The sequence below is a fragment of the Halictus rubicundus genome, chromosome 14, assembly GCF_050948215.1.
Source record: "Halictus rubicundus isolate RS-2024b chromosome 14, iyHalRubi1_principal, whole genome shotgun sequence".
Classification (NCBI taxonomy): domain Eukaryota; kingdom Metazoa; phylum Arthropoda; class Insecta; order Hymenoptera; family Halictidae; genus Halictus; species Halictus rubicundus.
Genome location: NC_135162.1, coordinates 4763742 through 4790315, shown reverse-complemented (window position 1 = coordinate 4790315; position 26574 = coordinate 4763742). Strand labels below are relative to the sequence as shown.

Below are 26574 nucleotides of genomic sequence, written 5' to 3'. Positions count from 1 at the left end.
ATTCTACTTTCAGATTCGGTTTTAGGATGACAAAGTGTATAAGAATCACCCAACAGGTATTGCAAAACTCGAAAAAAGTTTAATTTTGTTGGACAGTGTTATGTATCGTTCATTACGAGGTGATGGTTCGTCGTACAGGTCATTCTATATCAGCATCATCCGGAGGACACATCGTGCTCGTCTGGGCGGCCTGTTTGTTGCTCCTGCGGAGGAGTTGTCACGGTGAAATTACCCGGGACAGCTTTTCCTTTGAAACTCCCCAAGGGCAGCAACGCCGCATCCACATCCACATCCACATCCTCATTCGCGAAAATCCAACCTCCATCCCGTTCTTTCGCGGGTTTCGATTTGTCCGGCCGACCCTTGACGTTCCTTTTACCCGTTGTTAAACGATCAGGTTAGCTCCGCAAAAAGCTCGCTCGCAATCAACGCCCGACGACGCCAAAAGACGAAAGAAAAGAAAATTCTCGAGAGGAATAAAGCCCGAGGTGTCGAGCTACCACAGCATTCAAAAGATTTTCCATGAGCGCAATTACCTGCTAAAATCGTCTTACCACTGTAACTCAATTAGTGAATCATGTGACAAGCGATGAGGAACACAGAGAATAGTGGAATGGCGCGGTTATATTCAGAATAATGATATTTGTTTATTCAGCACCGGTATGTGTCTGATAACGCAATAAATATTGTATTTGTATTTATTGAAAAAATTAGATCCCCGGGGCTTATATCAAACCCATCCCACAAATTTTTTATTGGGTGCTGTTAAAGAGTTCGTTTACGATACACCGCCCAGAGATGTAACTATTTGAAAAGCAAAATAGCACAAGCATGTGCATTATTATCTCGGACTACATTAGAGGAAGCTAGCAAAAATGTAATTAAAAGATCCCAACATGTGCATTCATGCACAAAGAAGTCATATTGAACATTTACTCTAGCCTCACCAATAAAGAATACTTGTAAACACATTGGTATGAAATATTCAAAATGTTTCTTCCATTTCTGACCTTGCATGACCTTGGAGGTCACTGTGCAGTCTACGAATGAATTCGTCTAGACACACGGTTTCATGTGGTATAAAAAGGTATACAGCATTCCATTTAAAAAATTGAAGGTCACCTTCATATCTAATAAAACAGTATAAACAAGAAAAATTACATACGCCATAATGTTGCATATAGAAAACAATACTACTGTTTCCTCTTCCATTTTTTTCTAATATTTACTATTTAGAAGAAAAACGATGACTAGTAATAACGTGAACACCCTGTATAGTGTTTGGTGTCATTTTAATCAGAAAAATGCCACGAATATGTTGGTGGAAATCCCGTAAAAAAATAATGGAAAATAAAGAAGTTTTGTAATTGGATTAGTAGTGGTTCACACCGATATACCCGACCCGGTATCGGATTATGTTTACACATAATCGTAAGCGACTGCCCCCCCCCCCCTCTCCCAGTGGAGGGGGTAGACGAACTGACTAAGATCGTGCAGCTCTGTTCAGCTTAGATCAAAACTTTACTGTATGTTTTTGATTCGAAGCGTTGTGTCTTCAGTGAAGCCCGTATTTACTAATTGTATATGTCGAAATGTAATAATGGAACGGAGCCAAATAATTTGTTCAACAATCGTATTCACGATTCGAGTCGAATATTTCCTGAAAGGCTCGTTTAAAACTCCAAATAAAACACGCAACGTTTTTGCACGCTGATCCATTAAAAAATGAAAGTTCCGGAACACAGGTTCGAAAAAGTTTTCCCTCCATTCAACGTTTCCGAACACATTGGAAATTTTCCATGTAAAATTTAATTTCATTCGTTTACGAACAGGAATATAACAGCCTCAACTTCTCCTCTTAAATTGAATCGACCATTCCTTTTACCGTTCGTCAATCTTCTCTCGTTTTTCCGCAGTTGGAAACTCGGACATTCATAGGAATCCATGGTGATCTTTAAAAACTCGGTTATTTTCAGATAATTAAGCGCTCAACTCTGGAACGAACTCGCTGAGTTCGTCAGAACGAGAAATATTCGCGTAAAAGAGACGATTTGTTGATAGATTTTTGTAAAAATATTTTCGAACACATTTCAGCCTGTTGTGTCGTAATTTATTTTGAGTACTGCTACAAATACATCGATTTCGGTGGTCCGTTTGCGAACGCATTCAATACCGTTTCCATTTTGCAGTGTATGCAATATTTGCATTTAACAGAATTTAACAACACGAAGCTCCGTTTACATAATTACCATCAATTCGCGAAACCCTCGGCGGAACGTGTGCACAAACAACATATTTCAGAGACATTACAAAGATTTAAAAATACATGTAATCCGTACCGTACACACCAAAGAACAGAATCGCAATATTTTCGCACGGTTGTGATCTACGTGTTTGAAGCGTTCTTCTTATGCAAGAGTTTCATCGCGCTGTAAAACCGAGCAGAAAGAACGAGCATGATTCGCGTTTAAAATATTCTCGTGTGCTTAACGCGAGCTCTTTCCGGGAAATGTTTCCGGATAATGGGCTCGTATAAGGAAAATGTATTTCAATTTTCACGGAGCTCCGTCGACTAATTCACCCTCATTTTTCTGCGCTCATATTTTTTTATTTTCCTGTAATCTGGAAAATCAACGGTTTAGAACTTCCGAATACATTGTTCAAAGGCGACAGCAATCCTTGACGATTCAACAAATTTTTGAAATTTATATAACAATTTCTTCTAAAATTGTCACTTAAAAGAAAACTCAATCGTTTGAAAGATCAACTTTAACTATTTATAACTCAACAAAGATTTGAGATATCCAAAAAAACTCCAACGTCACAATTTAGACAATACCTTCTAGTTCGAATATATAAAAAATCTTTCATTTCGGACGACTCAATTTTTCTCAGCAATGGCGACCATTCACCAATGCACCGATAAAATGTCGTTCTCAAAAAATGGTGAATAACTCTGCCACTTTTTCATATTTTCTTCTGAACAAAATTGAAAATATAATTAACAGTCGTGTTAACATCGCCGCCAAATGCCAGAATTTTTCACTCGTTAATTACGTACCCTTTAAAAAAAAAATTGAAAGCGGTCAAGGTGGTTCGCCCCTTGAAAAGCCGATTGACAGGCTCCCGCTCGGTAAAGCGTCAACTAATTAGAAAGTGCTCGGGTCCGAGGGGTTGTTAGCGGCCAAATAGACAGCCCTAAGTTCCTTGTAAACGTTAATGGTCCCCGGAAGAGCCTAATGCAACGTAAAATCATCTTACGCGAACATTTTCGACGATACCGGCCGCAGGATAGCCGGGATCGCTGTACCACGAAGGCCGGCTGAATACAAATTACCCGATCCCTTCGGTTCTTTCATCGTTTCGCCGGTCGATAACCGTTTGCCGGGCGAGCCGCGGATGGGGGACGCGTTTCGAAAAACTTCATTTATCATTTAATCGGGCTACTAACCCGTGGCAGCAATTTTCTGCCGGCTCTCGCCTTCGGACCAGCCGACACCCAGGAATTTTCCGCGAAAGCATTATCTCCGGCGGTGAAAACCGTGCAATAATGCGTCCGCTGGCGAGGCACACGAAAATGCTGTTAGCGCTGATTATTTTCGACGATAACAACTTTTCGACGGGGGCCCGACCACCTCGTCCGCTATCGAATTTCCGGCGACCGACGATAATTCTCGGTGATCCGCCATTCACTATGATTCTGACCCGAACAGGGAACGACGGGTCGGTCGTTAGTGCCTTTATTATTTTTATTAAGAGAACACAGCCCACCGGAGAACTAGAAACAATTTATTCTGCTAAAATAGTGGACTCTGTTGCTACGCTCCGTCTAGAATGATTGTCTAAAGTTTTAACGTCTTGAGGTAATATGTGTAAAATTTAGGTTTTCAGCAGTGTTTAGCATGAGGTTAAGGTCACAGAGCTGTTTAACCTCTTGAATGGCATCGGTTAATTTGGCGAATTGAATTAGTCCAGATTCGAGATGATCTGGAGGAAGACTTGGAATTTTTGTGATTTAGTCGTGCACTGTTTAAGTTTATTGGCCAGGATTTCAGCAGTGTAAAATTTAGGTTCAAAATGCTTCTTATATACTCCACAAACATTATTTATTCATCTCCTGTTGCTTACTTTCACGTAGACTAGCCCGGCAAGTAAGGAAGGCGTCAACACCGGGTGAGACAATGTTAATTTAATGACATGGTTTTTTTCTATTTAATTATTTTGTTCGGAGATTGTCGTTAACTTATTTCTGACATTTTTCTGATTACAACGAGCCCCAACATGAGGCACTTCGATGCATATTTGCTTGTGCAATCCACGATTTAGTAGAACCTCGACTATCCGAACTAGGTCTGACAAAATCGTCGCGATCTTCAGGAAATTCTTCGAGATAATTTTAGAATGTGTTCCAGTAGGAATTTTTCGATGTTTGAGGGCTTAAATTGAAGGGGAAGGAAGGCACTTTGTGGTGAGGGCAATTAGGTTTAAAGAGAAAGACGAGGGCATGTGGGAAAATCAAAGAAACTCGATCGTCAGATCGGACAATATTGGCTCGATTTTGATGGGACTTTTGGAGACAATATCAATCAAATTGCATCGTGTTTGGACTCTTTTTAATCAGAAAAATGTGACGAATATATTGGTAACATAATAACATAATAATGCTTCGTAACATAATAATGACGAATGAAAAAGTTCTGTGAATGAAGTAACACTGTCTTACCGATACATTCAATCGTGTATGATATGTTATACTTCTCAGTGGATCGTTTTCTGTGCTCTCGAGGAGTAGGGATTCATTTTGGACAACTATAGTGATCATCTAGCTCACGTGTTCGAGGAATTACCGTATTCATGTTGTTCCAAACCACTGCAAAATAGTAACAAACTGAGAATAGGGAAATTGAGGTTACTAATCTTGTATTGTAGGAAATCTGTCCTAACGACGGTTATAGCGAACGCAAATAGAACTAGTTGCTTAAGCCCATTGTAGGTTTAACCCATTTAGCTGGCCTATTGCTTCGAATATGCTGTTAAAAATCGTAGCACATAACATCCACTGCAGTAACAAAGAAAAAAGAAACTATATAAAACTCAAATGACCTTTCCATTATCTCGTTAGTTTTCTTCTAAATTTCAAGGGAATCATCGCAGTTTTGAGAGAAAAATTAAAAAAATATCATCACGTATTCCGCGGTTGTTAGTTTACCATTTGCATGCAGCTGCGTGTGCTGACCTGCATAAAAGTGCAAACATCCCAGTGAACAGTCTTTTTATCGCAAAAACAAAGGCTACAGTTCATTGAACGAATAATAAAATCTTTTTTTGTAACGATACCGTGCATATTTGTATCTACAGAATTTTTAAATAGCAGCAGGTACAGGGACCCGGAGCAGATTATTAAAACCCGATCAATTCCAATTCATCCTTTATATTATACAGATTTATTTCGTACGGATTTATTTCATACTAAAAATCAAATGATGCGATACTTATCCTCGCGAAATGATTTATAAAACATTGAAAATAACGATGATACCATTCGGCAAAATTCACTGCATTCCACCAGAGAATAAGCTTGATCGAGCGAGCGAATCTACTGGATATTTCAACGAAAATTACGAATTATACGAGACCGAGGCGTCAATACTGAAACATACGACGTCAATATTGAAATATTTCAAACGTAACGGCCGGAACAATGTTCCTATATTGAGCGAGCTATCGTGATAATTATTGTAATTAGACATTGTTAAAGGCATTAATACAAGTAATTATTGTAATTAAGCATTAAGAAAAGTAATTATTGTAATTAGGTATTCATTTAATTTGCTCAAAAATTGAAAATATGAAATTTAGTTACCTTCTTTGGAACATATACTATCTCCAAGCAATTCATTTGCAATTCCGGGACTAAAACTATCTCAGAAAATTTTTACAGAATTTTAGAAAGACTGGTGCTTTTAGTATGATACTCAAAATCAGTTAACCCTTTGCACTCGAAGCTATTTTCACTCCAAAACGAAATATTTCTTCCCGCCTAGAATATTTCCCTTTTATATATTTTTTGTCATGTCATACATACGATAATGACACAATTTATTCGTACAATAATGAAATGTTTAGTAATTTGTTAAATACAAAACAAATTTAATAACGTAAAAAAATATTTTGAATATTGATACAGCAATTTTCAGGAGTCATTTCTGACCCACACCAACATTTCAGTACAGTTATCGTTCGATATAAGACGATGGCTCGGGACCGGCTTTCGTCGTATTTCGGATGAAGGAAAAAAAGTGAGGACGGCGATTTTCTTATTTCGAAATAAAAAGCGTCGTCTTATATCGGAATAAAATTGTACATATTGAAGGTCACTCGAACGTATCCCCATCGTTATCGCGCCGGGTCTCGAATCACCCGGGCATAGCAAACGGAGGGTTAAAATGGAGATCTATTTATGGTAAAAAAGAGTGGATGTAATGTAAAGCAGGTAGACAGATTAAAAGAATTTTCGAATTTCAAAATGATCAAAGGATGAAAGGGATTCCCGTTTGACTCCTGCACACAAAATTTTTATTATTAGAGGTTCCCATAAGTAATCAATTATTTGCAAAGAATTTGAGTTCTGTACCAATCGTTGAAGAGGAAACACGTACTCTTTTACAGTTTTCGGAAAAGCAGTTTGTGTTCAAAATATTCTAAAAAGTATAATATTTTTTACAACCCTGTAATAAAATGGCGGCGTCCGTACCTTCCGAGGATCATATTCGCCACTGCAAACTTTTTTATTTTCATGCGGGATTTAATGCAACGGTAACAACAACGAAAATTTGCGATCTTTATGGAGATGTATTGAAGATCAACAAGTGTCTTTTTTGGCGAAAATGGGCTTCACTTACGAATTTTTATTTCAGGAACTATTTGTCTGATCGAGCAAAATTTTTTTTGTTTTATTCAGAAAGCATTGGGCTAATGTAAAATAATTTTTAACAACCTGGATAATTAACTTTACAATGTCGAAAATCGTAAACGAACACTTTTTTCGCGGTTTTTTCGATGACGGGCTAAGGGAAGCGGAGCACACGACGACTACCTGAAACGGGGGTACACCGCGTCCTTCCCCAGCTCGATGTGACGTCAATTTCCAAGTCTCCATCTTTCTGCAGGGATCATTTTAACGGGAAAACTTCAAGGAAACACATCATATTTTTTTCAAAATTTGAAAAACCTTGGCCCTTCATCGAAAAAAAACGCAAAAACAGAATTCGTTTACGTTTTTCAACATTATAAAGTTAATTGTCCAAGTAGAAAAAAATATTTTACAATAGGCCTATCCTTTCTGAATAATAGGAAAAAAAAATTTAGCTCGATCAGACACATATTTCCTGAGATAAAAATTCGTAAGTGAAGCCCATTTTCGCCAAAATGGGCAAAATTTGCAAACTTCGGAGGCCTGTAATTTTTAAATAAATTCCAAACCGTCAAAATGATGACTTAAACTCCCCCTAATTTCACGTGAACTACAACATATTTCAATTAGAACATAATTGCCGATGGTGAGGTCAAAAACTGATCGATTTGACATAGAATGACCCTTCGGACATTTGAAGCTCTGCTAAAAATCGATGATATTTAAATTATCGTAACTAAGTGAACAAAAATCGTACAGCAATCTACCTAGGCTCGTTTTAAAGCGTGAAATTTCTACTTTCTGACTGTCCCTTTAAATTTTTTTCTATGATGCTGGTGCATCACGTAGCGGGAAGGAGAAGCAGCATAGGTCTGACTTGGGTTCAGACCTCTTTCGTCGAAGGTTTTGCAGATTCAATCATCTCTAGGAGGACGGAGAAATTTGCGTTCAGTAAAGCAATCTAATTTCAATAGAACACAAATATTGAATACAGTAACATTAAATATTAGGGGTACCCATAAGTAATCAATTATTTGCAAAGAATTTGTTTTGTCTTTTGTTTTTTCGTGTATAAAAAATGTCTTTATTTTCAAAACTTAACACTTAACAATATGTTGCCTGCTGAATTAACGTTGGGCAACTATTTTACAGAGCCAGTGATCTGGAGCGGTACAATATTTGAGTATTTTTAAATGGGTTTCGAGACAATTCTCCGAATGATGAGATTGTTCTCTCCGAATGGTGAGATTGTTGTCTCCGAATGATGAGACAGTTCTGACTGTTCGCGAATTGAGACTGTTCTCAGAGTGTTTAGCAGTTCTCTCCGAGTAGTGAGATGGTTCTGATTTTCTGTCCCGGGGTCCGTTCGCTGGTCACCTCGGTGGTGTCAAGAAAAGTTCCTAATTTGGGGGTAAAGTCTTTCCTATTCGCTGGTTGACTTGAGGGAGAAGAATCTTCCGGGACAGCCCTCACCGGTGGAGGAGGAAGTCTCCACCCACAAGTCAAACCAGGAAAATTGCTGTAACGAATAACAGGACCCCGGAACAGCCCGAGTAAATAGCCTAAGTGGCTCGCGAACGAATTTATGACCCCTTATCTTGGGTCCGGTGACGAAGGCTAAGGACACGCGTACATGTGGCTCAAGAGGGGTTGCGCTCTTGGCCTGGTCGACGCTCGTGCGGGCTATAAGGCCCGCTTTGTCCGAATCCGGGACCTCCGGTACATTGCTGGTGGTACGCGGAGCGAGGGTTTCCCGGATTGACTTTATGGCCACTTTCCAATGCCATCAGCTAAAAAACCCTCGAGTGGCGCATGGCCACTCGAGCATTAGCATTCTTCTAATTTTCGAAGGACGGCTTGAAATCGGAGAAGGGCTTTATTTATGGCTTTCAGCTTTCTTACTTGTAGCTGTTGCCTCGCGACGATTTACTATATGCTGAAAAACTCGGTGGGAACGAACACTTTAGTTCTTGTACCGATCGTTGAAGAGGAAACACGTATTCTTTTACAGTTTTCGGAAAAGCAGTCTGTGTTCAAAATATTCTAAAAAGTACAATTTATTTAAAAATCCTGTAATAAAATGGCGGCGTCCGTACCTTCCGAAGATCATATTCGTCATTGCATACTTTTTCATTTTCATGCGGCATTTAATGCAACGGTAACAACAAAGAAAATTTGCGATCTTTATGGAGATGTATTGAAGATCAACAAGTGTCAACGTTGGTTCAGAAGGTTTGCTGCTGGCGATTATGATCTCTCTGACAGGCCTCGAAGTGGACGACCAGTTGAATTTGATAATGACACCCTAAAATCTCTAGTGGAAGCTGATCCAAAATTAAGTATACAAGAATGATCAAGAAGCCTTGAGTGCACATGGTCAACTATACAAAGGCACCTACACGAAATGGGAAAGGCATATAGGAATATGGGTACCGGATTAATTATCTGGGACCAACAAGAATATTCGTCGATCAATTTGCGCTTCATTGCTATCCAGATTTCGTAGAGATCCATTTCTTAGCAGAATCTTTACCGGAGATGAAAAATAGATTCTTTATGATAACATAAAGCGTTCCAAGCAATGGCTGTCTGCAAATCAAACCTCAATATCAACCCCTAAACCTAGCTTATCACTTAGAAAGGTGTTACTGTGCATTTGGTGGGACTGTCGTGGCATAATTCACTTTGAGTTGTTGAAACCTGGAGAAACAGTTACTGCTGAGTTGTATTGTCAGCCATTACAACGGCTGTATTCAGAACTATTGAAAAAGAGGGCATCTTTAGTCCACAGAAAAGGTGTAATACTGCAAATTGACAATGCCCGGCCCCATACAGCGAAACTCAGTCAGGAAAAAATCAAAGAATTGCAATGGGAAGTTTTACCGCACCCTCATACTCACCGGATATTGCTCCCTCTGACTATCATCTTCTCAGATCTCTGGAGCATTATTTAAGAAATAAAACATTCACTTCTGTAGAAAATGTAAGGAGGCACCTTGAGTCATATTTTGCTTCACGAACCCTGGATTTCTATAAGAGGGGGATTGAAAATTTGCAGGAAAGATGGCAAAATGTCCTTGATAATGATGGAGATTATATAATAAATTAAGAAATAAAAACTTGAATTTACTACAAAGTTTGTTTTAGATTTCAAAATAATTGATTACTTATGGGTCCCTCTAATATAAAAATCCGCAGTCTAGCAACGAGAGGCATCCTCTCTACGTTTCATCGTCGCGTTTTAAAACGTCCGATCGAATTTCCCGCGAAATTTTGACAGAAACACCGTGCCCGATGCCGTCGCTATTCATGAAACAGCTCGGCCCCATAATTCGCACGACGACGCTAATTACCGTGGCGCTCCCCGTGCGCCCGGAACGATAATGAGACACGCTCTCTCCATGAGAAAACTTCCGCGTCTCCCGAAGTCGATTAAGATTTCGGGACGAGCATCCTGCTGGCTTTCGCCCGAAAGCTCCGAAGATGTCCCCGAGGTTTCAAGGACGCAGACCAGCCTGCGTTGCTTCGGTATTTCTTGTGTATTTGCACGGGACAAACATGCGCCTCGGGAATGTCTGCATCCGAAACCCGCCAAAATGCGAATGAGAGAACGAACATGCTGTGCTCAGGGAAATTTAGATGCCGATAGCATATCAAGACAGAAGTTAGTCAACGATACAGAAATTTATTCGACCCGTCGAATTACCTTTTTGTGCTAATTGGCGCGAGCAGAGACACTCGAGCATTCAACTCGAAAATTTAAAGCAAATAGGAAACGGAAAGTGAGAAGTTCTGTGAAAGGTATTCGTTCACTTCTCTTTATTGAAGTTTTTGGTAAACTTCACCTTGACAACCCAGATATGTTTAACTTTTTACTATATTATCCTGCAAATCGTGACGAGAAAATTCCAAAAATCGAAGTTTTAAGGCAAGGAATTCACTGGTTCAAAAGTTATGCGTGTTTAAAGTTGAGTTATTTTAAGCGTTTTTGACAGGTAGGAGCGCCGCAATGTTGGTGTGTGCTCGGCATTGCGCGTCGTTTGACGTAGGTATGTAATTTTTCACTTATTATTTATCACTAAAAAGGAAAGTTCCGGAAAGTCGAGATGGTATACCCCCTTAAAGGTCGTTTCCAAAATATCGTGTAGCTCTGTCATTTTTTAATATTTTCTACTGAATAAAATTGAGGACCAAGTTAAGATTTGCGTTAATATTACTGCAAATGCTGCGAATTTTTCATTCGTTAACCATCCCTAAAAAAATTGAAGATGGTCGAGGTTGTGTACCCCCTTGAAAAATCGATGTACCAATAAAAATCCGTTTCCAAAACAACGTGTAGCTCTGTCATTTTTAAATATTTTCTTCTGGAAGAAATTGAGAACACAGTTCAGTGTTATGTTAATATCACTGAAAATTACCGGAATTTTTCACTCATTAACTATCCCTAAAAAAAAATTAAAGATAGTCGAGGTGATGTAGCTCCTTAAAAAATCAATGTACCAATAAAAATTCGTTTCGAAAACAGCGCGTAGCTCCGCAATTTTTTCATATTTTCTTCTGCAAAAAAATTGAAAACAAAATTAAGAGATATGTTAATATAAACAACTTGTTGTATCGAATAATAATAATAAATTTTTTAACGTCTTACCTTTTGTAAGAACATATATTAGACTGATTTCTTTTGCTATCGTTTGCCGCCGTGTTTGTTGGTGGACAGAGGTGGTTTATCAATTTATTTGTATATCGACACACTCATTTGCGAACGAGCGTATTCATTACTCGTTTGTAAATCCCATTGACAGCGGGCTCGTTCACGATGTTGTTGCCGTTGGAAATTACGTAAATACGCTGTCGATGCGCCACGGAAAAATAGGTTACGAAAAGCGATGTACATATTGTTATCTGATTAAATGCGATTCTGTGGGCTAACCGTGTGTTTCCAGCCCCGTAGTCAGAAATATTGTAGCTAATTGGACGACCTCGTGCCGCATCGATACACGAATTTCACGTGTTGCGAATACGCGATTGCGAAAATTACAGTCAGTCGCACGGCAATACTGTCTCCGGGTTATTTCAGAAGAAAAGACCTGCCTATAATACCATAATCTATTGATACAGCTTCGGAATTGGCATGAATACAGTGCAAAAATATGAAAACTAGTCTTTCTGTCCTGTTACTCGTCTTGGAATAATATAGAAAATATTTACTTCGTCTTTAATCATTTACTAAATGTGACAGACTGTTTAGAAAATATTGAATTTACCGTTAATAATTTATTAAGTGTAACAGACTGGAGATTTAGTTCGCCTTTAAGAACTTATCAAAAGTGTAACGGACGAAAATATTTGTGTAAAATTTCTCTGAAAATGTTCGCAATATACTAAAACAGAAAATCGGTTTGAATGCAAATTTTCTTCGTAAAATTTAATTTCACGCTGCCGCGACACGAACGAATAACATTATTCAACGCAATATTAATTCCTCTTCTCGTAAGAATGAATTGAAAGCCGAGCAATGCCTTTCACAAAGTCGAATAATAAATTCGTTAATGTTTCCGGTGCTTTATGGCCAGCCATTTCCGCAATAAGGGATAAAAGGAATTAAGATTCTCGAATCGAGGATCCGGAACGTGTTTCTAATTTCACGTAGAAGCAAGAAAAGGGTACGGAACGCATTTCCATCTTTACAGCGGAGCCAGTGTCATGCTTCCGAGCCCGTTTCCAACGGAGCTGAAAGCTGACGAAGCCTAGATTATTTTCATAACGTCGCCGAGACGGTGAGCTACATTTATTATACTCTGGCGTCGCCTGGAAAATAACGCGTGACCATATTAAATGCTTTTCATACTGCAGAAAACTAACTGTTGAAATAAAGGTTAATATTGGAGAAGAAGAAGAATAGCAAACTTATTGAATGATTGCAAAAGTTCGTGCCCTGATTAACATTAAATCACGTTGCATTCTGAAGCAAACGCATGATCTATTATACAGTGTGTCCCACGAAATCTGTCCATTTGAATATCTTGGTTATTTCAAACAATACGAGAAAATGTTATTTATAGAAGTTGTGGGGTTTAAGAAACTACACAATATGGTATAAATGATATCCTTGCAAGTGGAGGCGTAGAGAAGATATAGTGGTCACCTTTGTTTTTTTAAATGGAATGTCCAATTTTTTATGCTCGATTTCGATAGATTGGCGCATTCTGAGTATAAAAGTACTAAAGCGTATTTGTCCTAAAACTTACCGTTGCTGAGATATTTGACTGTTTTCATGACGAATGTTTGAAATGTCGGCCATCGTGGATTCAACGTTGTAGTCTTTGAACTGTTGCGTCTCTTACACGTCTTATTGTTGCGGCGTCTATTGTAGCACACGCTGCGATAATTCGTTGCTTCATATCTTCCGGAGCTGTTGGTGCATCTCGATACACAATATTTTTCAATGTTCCCCGCAAGAAAAAATCTATGGGTGTTAAATCTGGACTTCGTGCTGGCAGGCAAATAGTGCCACCGCGTCTTATCCATCGATTTGGGAATATTTCATTAAGGGTACTTCTCACCCTTCGAGCGTAGTGTGTTGGACATCCATCGTGCCGATACCACATTGTCTGACGAACGCTTAATGGCACGTTTTCTAATAAATTTGGCAATGTATTTCTTAAGAACGTATCATATTTTTGACCAGTAAAAGTGCCGTCAATGAAATAACGCCCAATTATTTGTTGCCCTATGATTCCACACCACACACTAATGGACCAGCGTCTTTGATGATCAATTTCTCGTAGCCAGTGAGGATTTTGTACTGACCAATAATGCGTGTTATGTAAATTAACACGCCCAGTGCTGGTGAAAGTAGCCTCATCGGTAAATAGTATTAAAGAGAAAAAAAGTGGATCGATTTGTAGCTGCTCTTGAGCCCATCCACAAAATCTAACACGATTTACATAATCAATGTCATGCAATTTCTGGTGAAGGCTAATGTGGTACGGATGATATTTGTGACGAGTGGGAATTCGTGATGCACTACTTTTGCTGACTCCAGATTCGCGCTGAATCTGACGTACACTGATATGAGGATTATGATGTACCATTACAACAACATTAATTTCATTATCTTCATCTCTACAGGCTTTTCACAATTCATCTTACTAACAGCGAGACTTCCAGTTTCTTTTTTATTTTTTACACAATCTTTTAAAAATCTTGTGTGAAGGGCATATGTGGTTTGGATATCTTTCACCGTGCAAATTTCGAGTCACAATTGCGTTTCTCTTAGTTTCTCTATAAATTAGAAGCATCTTTAATTGTTCATCGAATGAAAATTTCATATTGACTATCTTATGTTCACTAACAGTAGCAGAATAGCCTAGTATATACCAGAATATAATTGAATATACTAGAATATAGCAGAATACACTAGAATATACCAGAATATACATGAATATACTAAAATATAACAGAATACACTAGAATATACCAGAATATACTTGAATATACTAGAATAATAAAATACACTATAATATACCAGAATATACTTGAACATACTAGAATATAGCAAAATACACTAGAATATAGTAGAATATACTTGAATATACTAGTATATAGCAGAATAGCCTAGGATATACCAGAATATAATTGAATATACTTGAATATAGCAGAATACATTAGAATACACCAGAATATACTTGAATATACGAAAATATAACAGAATACACTAGAATATACCAGAATATACATGAATATACTAAAATATAGCAGAATACACTAGAATATACCAGAATATACTTGAATATACGAAAATATAACAGAATACACTAGAATATACCAGAATATACTTGAATAAACTAGAATATAGCAGAATACACTTATGTTCACTAACTGAGAAACTGACTGACACTGAGAGACGTCGAAAGTCTACCAATGTTTACATTTGACATAATGAGCCTTAAATACGTTCCATAATAAAAGTAATAGAATGAAAACAGTCAAATATCTCAGCAATGGTAAGTTTTAGGACAAATACACTTTAGTACTTTTATACTCAGAATGCGCAAATCTATCGAAATCGAGCATAAAAAATTGGACATTCTTTTTAAAAAAACAAAGGTGACCACTATATCTTCTCTACGCCTCCACTTGCAAGAATATAATTTATACCATATTATGTAGTTTCTTAAACCCTACAACTTCTGTATGTAACATTTTCTCGTATTGTTTGAAATAACCAAGATATTTAAGTGGACAGAGTTCGTGGGACACACTGTATACTACTCGATAAATGTCCCAAATATCTAGCCCATAATTGTCCCAGAACTATTCCCACTACCGGGGGGTATACCATGCCACGAATTGTGCTGAAAATGTTGCGAATATGTTGGTGAAAGTCCCATAAAAAACAATGAAAGATAAAGGAGTTTTGTCATTGGATTAGTAGTGGTCTCACACCGATACACCCGATCCGTATTATGTTTACACTCCTCGGTGACCCCGAGACCTCTCGAGCTTCGCTGTGCTTTTCTACGTTCGGCAATGGATCATAGAATAGTATCTCCTAGCCGATAATTGTCCCTAGCCAGACCCGTATTTTGGGACAATTATCGAATAGACTCTGTACCGTGGTCTTTTTATTTATGCAATCGATTTTATTAATTGTCACCTCCGTGGTGGCTACTTTTCTGGTAAAAATTCTGTGATTTTTCTTTTCTGAGGATCTTAAAGTCTCCGTGAATTTTTGCAATTATCCAGCATTTTGAAAATTTCTGTTTGGCTAAATCATGTTCGTAAAGAGTCTATTCACAACGTAAACGCTGAAATCCCTGCGCATATGATTAATCGTCGCGATTATCGAAGTTTTAACAATGCTCATCATCCAGAATACACGAAGCACAGCTAAGCCCGTATAATAATTCGCCATCGACGGCTAATCAGTTCACGAAACTCTGAACCGAGGGTTTGCGTTTCGTTTACAACTTTACGAGCAACGGGCGTTTAATAATTCCCGCAGCGTTTTCAGCAGTCTCATTCGTAAAAAGTGATTTTCTGTTGGCATAATTGATGCTCCTCCCTGGACGGTGGTTCCGGGAAAAGCTGCGGCCCTTGCAAATATTTAACGTGTCCGGAGTTCGTTGGATGACCGCCTCAGAAGAGAAAGCTTGCTTCTTCTCCGGTTTCTTTTCTTTCTGTTTTAGGCCGAGCCAGCCTTGATGTACGACAGCGTGCAGGTGTTTGCCGTTGGATTAACGACCCTGGAACAGTCTCACGCGTTAAGACCCGCGAACATCTCCTGCGAGCTCGAGCACCCTTGGGACGGCGGGCTGTCTCTCATCAACTACATAAACTCGGTGAGTTTCTGTGTACCGGTGGCTGTACACCTCTTTAAAAAATCGCCGCGAATGTAATCCCCCGTCACTCGCGGGAGACCGGTCTACCAACGTAGCATAAGACTGCATTACTGCATAAGGCTTGCGCGAGGCTGCCATTGGCCGCCATTGGCGTGTTGTTGCTCCGTATTTCCATATTTGATGACGTGATTCTCGGCTGATAGAAGTGCGGCAACGCCTCGATGTGTGTAACCGGAGATCCGCATCGTATTTGCCAAAGATTTGTCCCCTGTGCACTATCCTTCGACAAGTACCCCGAAGATTGAGGATGATCGAAATATATCGTCTTTGGTTTTGATCATTTTTTTACGAAAGTTTCACCAACGTGCTCCTCGCATTTTTCTGATTAATTTGAGCCCAAACATGACGTAGTTTGAAGCATTTTTGCCTGTTTAATTCGCGATTCAGTGTAACCTTTACTATAACACGGATGGCGTTCGCATAATAGAGGTTCCACTATTTCGTGGATTACAAGAGTAAATGCGATCCAAACTGCATCGTGCGAGGTATCATTTTAATCGGAAAAATGTCAGGAATATGCCGGTAAAAGTTTCATACAAAAATCTTTCAAAACAACAATGATTTTGTCGTTAAATTATTATTGTTTCATTGATACGCTTCTGTTTTCTCGCTGTTCACGATCATATTTAAGAATGGTTTCCAGCATTGTACTAGTAGAAATATATGCTGCAAATTATGTATTTTAAATTTAATTTTATACTATAAAACTAGTACAAATTTAACACAAACGAAACATTTATTTATTTTACCATTCCGTCGAGCATAGCTTTCTCTTCGATGCGTTTTCCGTTTTCCGCTGTAACAGAGGTATTTATGTTTTCCGTTTCTCATAACGAGCAACTTCAATACAATATATTTACTGTACAAATCCAATTGGTTCAGGAACGCAGTTATGCGTTGCGCGACAATCAATCAAGTAACTATCTGATCAATCTTTAGTATTTCCCGGTACAGAACGTAACATAAAACAAAGCGACAGCCTTAGGTGTGCAAATGTCGCATCAGAGAATATTTCTTTTTCGTTACGTAACGCGCAGTATGAGGATTGGAATCGAGTATAAATGAAATAATTTAAAACGTCATTCGGATATCCGCGTCAATAATTATACACGCCAGTGATAAAAAATTAGAGTGGGTAAAATAAAATATCATAAAAATAATTAAAAAATGTTCGTTCATTTAATAAGTGAATTTGCACTTAATGGACATCGCTGTTAACTATAACAATATTTTCGCTCAGGCTTGTGTTTATATATCATGCGAATCCCCGGTCGATCATTCGCTCGCTTGCTATTATAATTAGGGGACTGGCTAGTTTTATTGAAATTAACCGTATCCAACCTGGCGGAAAAGGATCGAAATTATTAATACCAGCACATATGATATACACTACGACATCAAATATAATTACACAGAAGTTTGGACCAAAAACTTGGAGATTTTCGAACTGTGGTCATTTCGTCAAAAAAATAGTTGCAACAATAAACGTGGTCTCATTCGAAAGCTCGAAGCCTCTATTTTCAAACCATTTGGTTCATTTTTTCCGAAGATATTTTTATTTGATATGGCGGGTGAAAAACTCTATACATGTTTCGACTCAAAAACGGCATAAATTCCGAGATCCGTGAAAATGTTAAAAAATTTTTCCCGAGAATGAATCCACCACAGACTTGAAGATTGAAGTTTCCTCATTCCAACGATATCGTAACAAATTGATCTACGATTTTTTCTGACGGAGTTATCGAACTTTCAACGAAAGCTGTACCAGCAGCTTTAATGCAATGAAATAACAGCATTATTATTAATCAGGGACCATAACTATAAAACTAAACTAAACAATAACTAAACTAAACATAACTAAAAAATAAAAAAAGTCATGGAATAACAAGTATTTCATCGACTAAAATCATATTGGTTACAACTAAGGATTATAAGTAACCAAAAATTTTGTCTTTTGTTGGTAAATGTTATCGATAAGAGAGATTTATTTCGATAGCTCATAACAGTTATCAATGAGAAGTTCATTTCGATCGATCAAAACAGTTATCGATGAATGAAATTTGTAATAGTTATTATTGAATAGTATAACTTTCAAATGGTAGAATGCTACAATTAAAATTTAATGTGACAAACATGAGTTTTCCCAAATTTTCACCTGATAAATTACACCGCAAATCATCTAACGTTAATATTAGAGCAGAAAAGGTTCGTTCAATGCTAACCTGAGTTAGCACAGCGTGAATTATGCACGTTAGTTTTGATAAATACAGGAGTCTATATTCCTGATTTTCTCAGTTGACAAAATTTTGAAAAATTTTTTTTTTCTATTGATTCGTCTTGTTGCACGAAACCTTCTCAATGCATTTCACTGGCTTGCTCCATCCGGAAAAGAGTAGACAACTCAGTAATTAAATATGCAACTGAAATGAACTTTCTCATCAATAATTATTATGAACAAGTGGAAAGAAATTCGATCATCGATAACTGTTATTAGCGATCGAAATTAATTTCTCTTATTGATAACGGTTATGAGTGATCGAAATGATATTCTCTCATTGACAACTGTTATGAGCGATCGAAATGAACTTCTCTCATTGATAACTGTTATGAATGATCGAAATGAACTTCTCTCGTAGATAACTGTTATGAGTGATCGAAATGATATTCTCTCGTTGATAACTATTATGAGTGATCAAAATGAACTTCTCTCATTGATAACTGTTATGAGTGATCGAAATGAACTTCTCTCGTAGATAACTGTTATGAGTGATCGAAATGATATTCTCTCGTTGATAACTATTATGAGTGATCGAAATGAACTTCTCTCATTGATAACTGTTATGAGTGATCGACATGATATTCTCTCATTGATAACTGTTATGAGTGATCGAAATTAACTTCTCTCATTGATAACTGTTATGAGTGATCGAAATGATATTCTCTCATTGATAACTGTTATGAATGAACGAAATGAACTTATCTCATTGATAACTGTTATGAGTGATCGACATGATATTCTCTCATTCATAACTGTTATGAGTGAATGACATGATATTCTCTCATTGATAACTGTTATGAGTGATCGACATGATATTCTCTCATTGATAACTGTTATGAGTGATCGAAATTAACTTCTCTCATTGATAACTGTTATGAGTGATCGAAATGATATTCTCTCGTTGATAACTGTTATGAGCGATCGAAATGAACTTCTCTCATTGATAACTGTTATGAATGATCGAAATGAACTTCTCTCGTAGATAACTGTTATGAGTGATCGAAATGATATTCTCTCGTTGATAACTATTATGAGTGATCAAAATGAACTTCTCTCATTGATAACTGTTATGAGTGATCGAAATTAACTTCTCTCATTGATAACTGTTATGAGTGATCGAAATGATATTCTCTCGTTGGTAACTATTATGAGCGATCGAAATTAACTTCTCTCATTGATAACTGTTATGAGTGATCTAAATGAACTTCTCTCATTGATAACTGTTATTAGTGATCGAAATGAACTTCTCTCGTTGATAACTGTTATGAGTGATCGAAATGATATTCTCTCATTGATAACTGTTATAAGTGATCGAAATGATATTCTCTCATTGATAACTGTTATGAGTGATCGAAATGAACTTCTCTCATTGATAACTGTTATGAGTGATCGAAATTAACTTCTCTCATTGATAACTGTTATGAGTGATCGAAATGATATTCTCTCGTTGATAACTGTTATGAGCGATCGAAATGAACTTCTCTCATTGATAACTGTTATGAATGATCGAAATGAACTTCTCTCGTAGATAACTGTTATGAGTGATCGAAATGATATTCTCTCGTTGATAACTATTATGAGTGATCAAAATGAACTTCTCTCATTGATAACTGTTATGAGTGATCGAAATTAACTTCTCTCATTGATAACTGTTATGAGTGATCGAAATGATATTCTCTCGTTGGTAACTATTATGAGCGATCGAAATTAACTTCTCTCATTGATAACTGTTATGAGTGATCTAAATGAACTTCTCTCATTGATAACTGTTATTAGTGATCGAAATGAACTTCTCTCGTTGATAACTGTTATGAGTGATCGAAATGATATTCTCTCATTGATAACTGTTATAAGTGATCGAAATGATATTCTCTCATTGATAACTGTTATGAGTGATCGAAATGAACTTCTCTCATTGATAACTGTTATGAGTGATCGAAATGAACTTCTCTCGTTGATAACTGTTATGAGTGATCGAAATGATATTCTCTCATTGATAACTGTTATAAGTGATCGAAATGATATTCTCTCATTGATAACTGTTATGAGTGATCAAAATGATATTCTGTAATGGATAACTGTTATGAGCGATAGAAATGAATTTCTCTCATCAATAACTGCTTTGAGCAATCGAAACAGTTTTTCTTCGTCGATAACAGTTATCGAGGAGGATCCAATTTTTTGACCACTAATAACTGTTATTTATAACCAAACAGTATAAAAATCGATATTTTTTAATCATTTTGTTCATCAAATTTTTTCGTTATATTCTGTGTAGATTATCTTAAATTTCCATAATAATAAACTTTTTATCAATGATTTGTATCGTAGAAAATTTGAGAATAACTGTTATTTTTGGTCCCTGTTATTAATACAACGCCCGATGAAGCATAATTTCCTGTAGTAGTAGTTTATGATTTTGTCTACCGGAGCAACACAGAAGCAACATGTGCAACTGACCACAAATATTGTATTATATTGGCGAACTATGCGAAACTTTCCGATTGTTGTTCCTCCGAAGAGCGGCGTTTGAGTTGCATTGAACGGAGACTGAAGGTACAAGGAAACAAAAGGGCTTGCAGGTGAAAAGCGACAACCGTCCACGGACCACGCACATCATTGTGTCGAATGATTTATACAGAGGTGGCGAGCAACGCACTATTATAAAACATTGATGGAAATTTATAGAAACTGGTTTTCAGCCCAGATAACAAAGCGGGCCGGGATGTTCGGCGCATTATGTTCTTTGATAGATCTAGATTTAAAAGGCTGGAGATATATCAGAGTTTCTCGGCATTGGCGGAACGCGTCGATTCGCCAACAATGCCGTATAATGCGAAAAATAAAATCGATTATACGGGCCCGTTGTATTAGCCCTGTTATGCGATTATTCTGTTAGCGATGCGAGCTACTCCGGCTACAATTAGACGCACTCTTGCAATTATAGCTGTTTGATTTAGTCATGTGTTCACTATCGAAATCGTACGAGCTTCCATTAAACTGGCCCGGATCAGGTTGTTGCTTTTGTAGCTAATACGCCGATCAATACGCAGGGAAACGATCCCAAATAATGTCGCTAGCTCCGGAAAATATTTCATCGATTCCTAAACACTCGTAGCAAACATTGTCGTGCCCAAATATAATTATTTATTCAGTTGTAAGAAATTAATTCGTCGGCTCGCAATCAATCTCTAGTAATTTTAGTCTAAATCCTGTTCTTTTGTCCATCGAGGTTTGTCAATTGTTTATAGAATGGATTGAATTACAAGTAGCAAATAATTTCACAAATTAATTTGTGGCTTCATTCTAAATATTATCCTTTGAAGTAAAGGATCATTAATTAATTACGAATTCGAATAATTACACAGTGCGTTCCGATTGTTTGTAAATACGGGTAATTACTTTTTTCTTTTATTTGTTTGTAAATACGGGAGTGTGAACATAATACGAGTCGGGTATATCGGTGTGAGACCAGGAGACCACTACTAATCCAATAGGATTAATAAGAAAACTTCTTTATTTTTCATTATATTTTTATGGGACTTTCACCAATATATTCGTGGCATTTTTCTAATGAAAATGATATCAAATACGATATAATTCCGATGATATTTACTTGTGTAATGAACGATGAAAGTTACTTCCCATTACAAATAAATTAACGGAAAATCAGTGTAATTATGATCCGAATTGTATCGTGTTTGGTATCATTGTAATCAGAAAAGTTCAACAAATATATTGGTGAAAGTCCCATAAAAGAATAATGAAAATAGAGAGTCCTTTTATACGTTCGGCACTGCATCGAAGAATAGTAGGATCTCGCCGGCAGCATTTTCCCGCTGTGACTTTGACAGATTACGCGTAGGACACACGAATTAGGACATGTTTACAGATCGCGGCAGACTGTAAATGGCGGTGACTGTCGCTGTCCTTTTCTACGTTCGGCACTGCATCAAAACATAGTGTCCCAACGACGACAAAACTCGGAATGTCGACATAAAACGCGTATTCACTCTATACATACAGTAGTGTGCGAATTAATGCGAACACACCAATACTTTTAATGTCTTATTAGTTTTGTAAAGTTGACATCATGAGCAAATTACATCATTTGACTTATCCACTAACGACACGTCGGTACCTCTCAACAGGTTAGCACAGACTGGTTCATCAAACGTACAATAAAATGGCCGCTGCCACTGACATAGTCCTATCGCCAACTTTAAACAGCTAATAAGATACTAAAAATATTGGTGTGTTCGCATTAATTCGCACACTACTGTGTCACACGATGTCACGTGACTAATCGGGTAATGACAGAGGGGGGGTAACTGTATTCCCCTCGAATGACTCATAGTTGTACGGAGGGTTAAAAGCGACCATAAGCGTTGAGGCCGCGTTCTGTTTAAGCAACCTGGTGCCACAACATTTCCAAGCACACGTTGGATCAACGTTGATCTTTAATCGGACGTGTTATGTGACAAATGTGTAATGACTGAGCCGCGAGAAAGTGGATTAGCCTAATCGGGAGGGATGGGAGCGTTTCCTTCCTCCGTTTTCCTCCGTTATTCGCGCTACGTTATTCCTACTATATGCGAAGATATTTTGCATTACATTAAATTCCGTTCGGAGGAGTCAGCTGCATTTCTGTCCAACTATTTCTGAATATATTACAGAATAATTTCCATATCCCGTGACATTAATCCCGCGCGTATTCTTCCGAGAAGAATCTTATTCCGAACAACAACACGCATCTCCTACGATCGACAACCACGAAGATTCGAATTTTTAAATGTTATTATACAAATTATCCATTCTTTAATCGATACGCGCACGATTCGTGAAAAATCCGTCGATGTTTGAACCGTGATTATGACGCGGAGAAATATAGTACAGCAACAAACCTGGACTCATTTTAAAGCTCGGAGACTCCACCTTTACAGCGCATCGTTCATTTTCTGCTGAGATTTTTTTTTTGTATGTCATAGCAGACAAGGAACAGAAGCTATAACTTCACTCGATAATTATACGAATTCGAAGATCTGTAAAAACGTTAACAAATTTTTCTCACGAATGAATCCACCGTGGATTTGAAGATCGAAGCCTCCCCTTTCTAACCAGATCTCAAAAATTGCTCTACGATTTTTTTTTACCGCTTGATGGAACGGAAACGAAGAGCATGTTCGGTAGTACGAAACCCTAAGTATTGCACTAAAGGTGCTAATACAGCTTTCGTTCAAAGTCCGATAACTCGACCAAAAAAAAGTCGTAGAAGAATTTTTGAGGTCTGGTTCGAAAGGGGAAGCTTCGATCTTCAAATCCGTGGTAGATTCATTCCCTCAAAAAAATGTCTAACGTTTTTACAGTTGTTTGAATTCGTATAATTTTCGAGTGATATCGTACCTTCGATTTCTTGTCTGCTATAATATACAAAACATCTCAGCAGAAAATAAACGATGCAGTATAAAAGTAGAGTCTTCGAGCTTCAAAATGAGACGAGATTTGTTGCTGTACTATTCTTTATGACAGAACTATCACAGTTCAACCAGCGACCATTTTTGACGTCATCGAACATTTATAATACGCGATGTTACATTAACAACAATGTCGCTATTCCATTCGCAATTTAGTAAAGCGAATCGACAGCGAGAATAGTCGAACATCTCCAAGTTTTATAACAATTTTGTGTCTTACGTTGTCTCTCGTTTCTGATCTTGCTTCCAAGCGGAAACTGTTTCCTGTGTCAATATCAGCTTGTTTAATTAAAAGTTGCTCGAGGGAGCTAGCCTGCAGGACACATGGTTGAAAGATATATTTAATTTTCGAGCTCACTTGATTCGAGAACCTGCACTGTTCTCCTGGATTTCTTTTAATTAGATTACTGCTACTCGCCGGAAGACATTTTCCCCGGTGACACTGTTGTTTGTGGAACGATATTTTTACGTTACGTACGGACAGAGACAACGGAACATCGGGGATGGTAAATAGAGAGGCGGAAGTGCACAACAGAGTTGCATTAAGTAATTGATGTTATTAGAACCATAATTCTAGATTTCCAGATAAAAGACGGAATCTCTGCAGTTCGTTGCAAAAACACTTTCCGGCTTACAAACGGACTGCTTCGAGACGGCAGAGGAGAATGGAGGATTGCAATCTTGCACGTCCAACAATATCAAGAGAAACTGTGGCTACAGACTCTCGGTTCGAGCAGAACGCGTTTTTCGAGTTAAATTGTATTAAAAATTGTATAAAAATTGTTCTATGTGCCGAAAGACAAACGAATTTTGGTTTTGCAGGTCGTTCTTTGTGCAAGGAAATTTTCACAAGAATTTTGAATGCTAACAATAAGAGCTGCTATTACAGGAAATATTGTTGTATCGTTAATGCGGAATATCGTTCAAATTCCTGGATTTCTCGGCGAAGGCGATGTCCATTAGCTTTACGGCAACTCCTCGAGATTGAAGTTGTTGATTATAAGGAAATAATAATTAGTCCTGGAAACTCGTGGAATTCTCGCTTTGAAATTTCCCAGTCTTCTTTCTCGTAGAATTTTCATCGAATTCTTAAAACGCAGTTTCTGCAATCCTATTCCCCGGTAGTTACTTCTCGCTGGTGGCAATTACTTCTGATTCGGTTCAATTAAGCTTCTCGGTGGAAGCCGTAATATCGCGATTCAAGATTTAGGATCGCGTCGAAATGCCCCATTAGAGGGCTGAAACTTGGTTAGACTGTCGGAAATCCAGCCACGACTTCTCGCGCACCACTTCGGCCAGCTAAATATTGATTAGTTAACGACACGTCTGGGAGACGCTCGTTTAGACAGGATTCTAATTGTTTGGCAGCGTGCTTCCCCAGCCAATTATCGTACACAATTACTTTTTACACCGACAGAGTCGGAGAGATTCTGCGAGAATTTCAATGGGACTCGATCCGGTTAAACTTCACCTTGGCAACCCAGAAATTTTTAATTTTTTACTATACAGGGTGTTCATTCGAAAACTTTCCAGCCGAATATCTCTAAGAGTGTGGAAGATATTGAAAAAGTGTAAAACACGTGTCCAAGGATTTCGAGGGGGAAAGAGGGGGGCAGTATCAGTTTTTTATTTGGGTGGAGATTTCAAGGTGATTTCAAGGTCAACTTTGTTTTTTCAAATGGAAACCTATATTTTTTATTATGGGATCTTATTGTACGTAAAACGACCAGCAATTTTCGTAGGATGCTTTCTTTATCTGCGCATTAATTTCGGAGATATTTAACCCCTTAACTTGTACGCTCGAGTTAATTCGAGCGCGCTAAACAGGCCAAACTGTGCACACTCGAGATAATTCGAGCGGCGTTGTATTTTATGCTGCTATAATTTTTCACACTCGACTATAATCGAGAATTGAAAATAACAATGTGAAAGCAAAGAAAAAAAATCGTTTTATTGATATTTATCATTTGCATGGGATTGTAAGCTATAACACTTATTTATTCGAGAATAAAATATAGCCTTTTTCCATGGAACAAAAGCGCAGTATATCAAAAATTGATTTTTTTAGATGATTTTTTAGTAGATGGATCTTCACAATCTCAATAATCGTAAATTAAAAATATTAGAACCCGTCATTCTGACGGGTCCCGTAAACCTAGTGTTAAAATAGATTTTAACCCTTAGCACTCGAATGGCGACTGTAAGGCGCCACTAAAAATTGCTGTATCATTATTCAAAATATTTTTTACACTATTAAATTTGTTTGTATGTAACAAATTACTAAACACTTCAGTATTGTGCGAGTAAAATGCACCATTTTCATGTGTATAACACAAAAAAATATATACAGGGTGAGTCACCAAACGTTAGCACCTCAAATATCTTTGTTGTTTCTAAAAATACGTAAAATATGGTAAGGACAAAGTTGAATGGTACAATGGGGCTGACACGATGCAAAAGAAAAATTTTGTTTTTATGTCATTTTTTTGGAGATATCAAGGTCAC

The 26574-nt window shown here is 37.6% G+C and overlaps 1 protein-coding gene across 2 annotated transcripts in view; it reads left to right on the top strand.

Annotated features, from left to right (window-relative positions):
- The window catches only part of LOC143360897 (glutamate receptor ionotropic, kainate 2), a 310952-nt gene that overhangs the window by 207570 nt on the left and 76808 nt on the right, over nucleotides 1-26574 (top strand). For both annotated transcript variants that reach the window (XM_076800075.1, XM_076800074.1), the window contains exon 8: nucleotides 16105-16257. In XM_076800075.1, the coding sequence (XP_076656190.1) occupies nucleotides 16105-16257 (153 nt within the window). The remainder of the gene's footprint in view (nucleotides 1-16104; nucleotides 16258-26574) is intronic.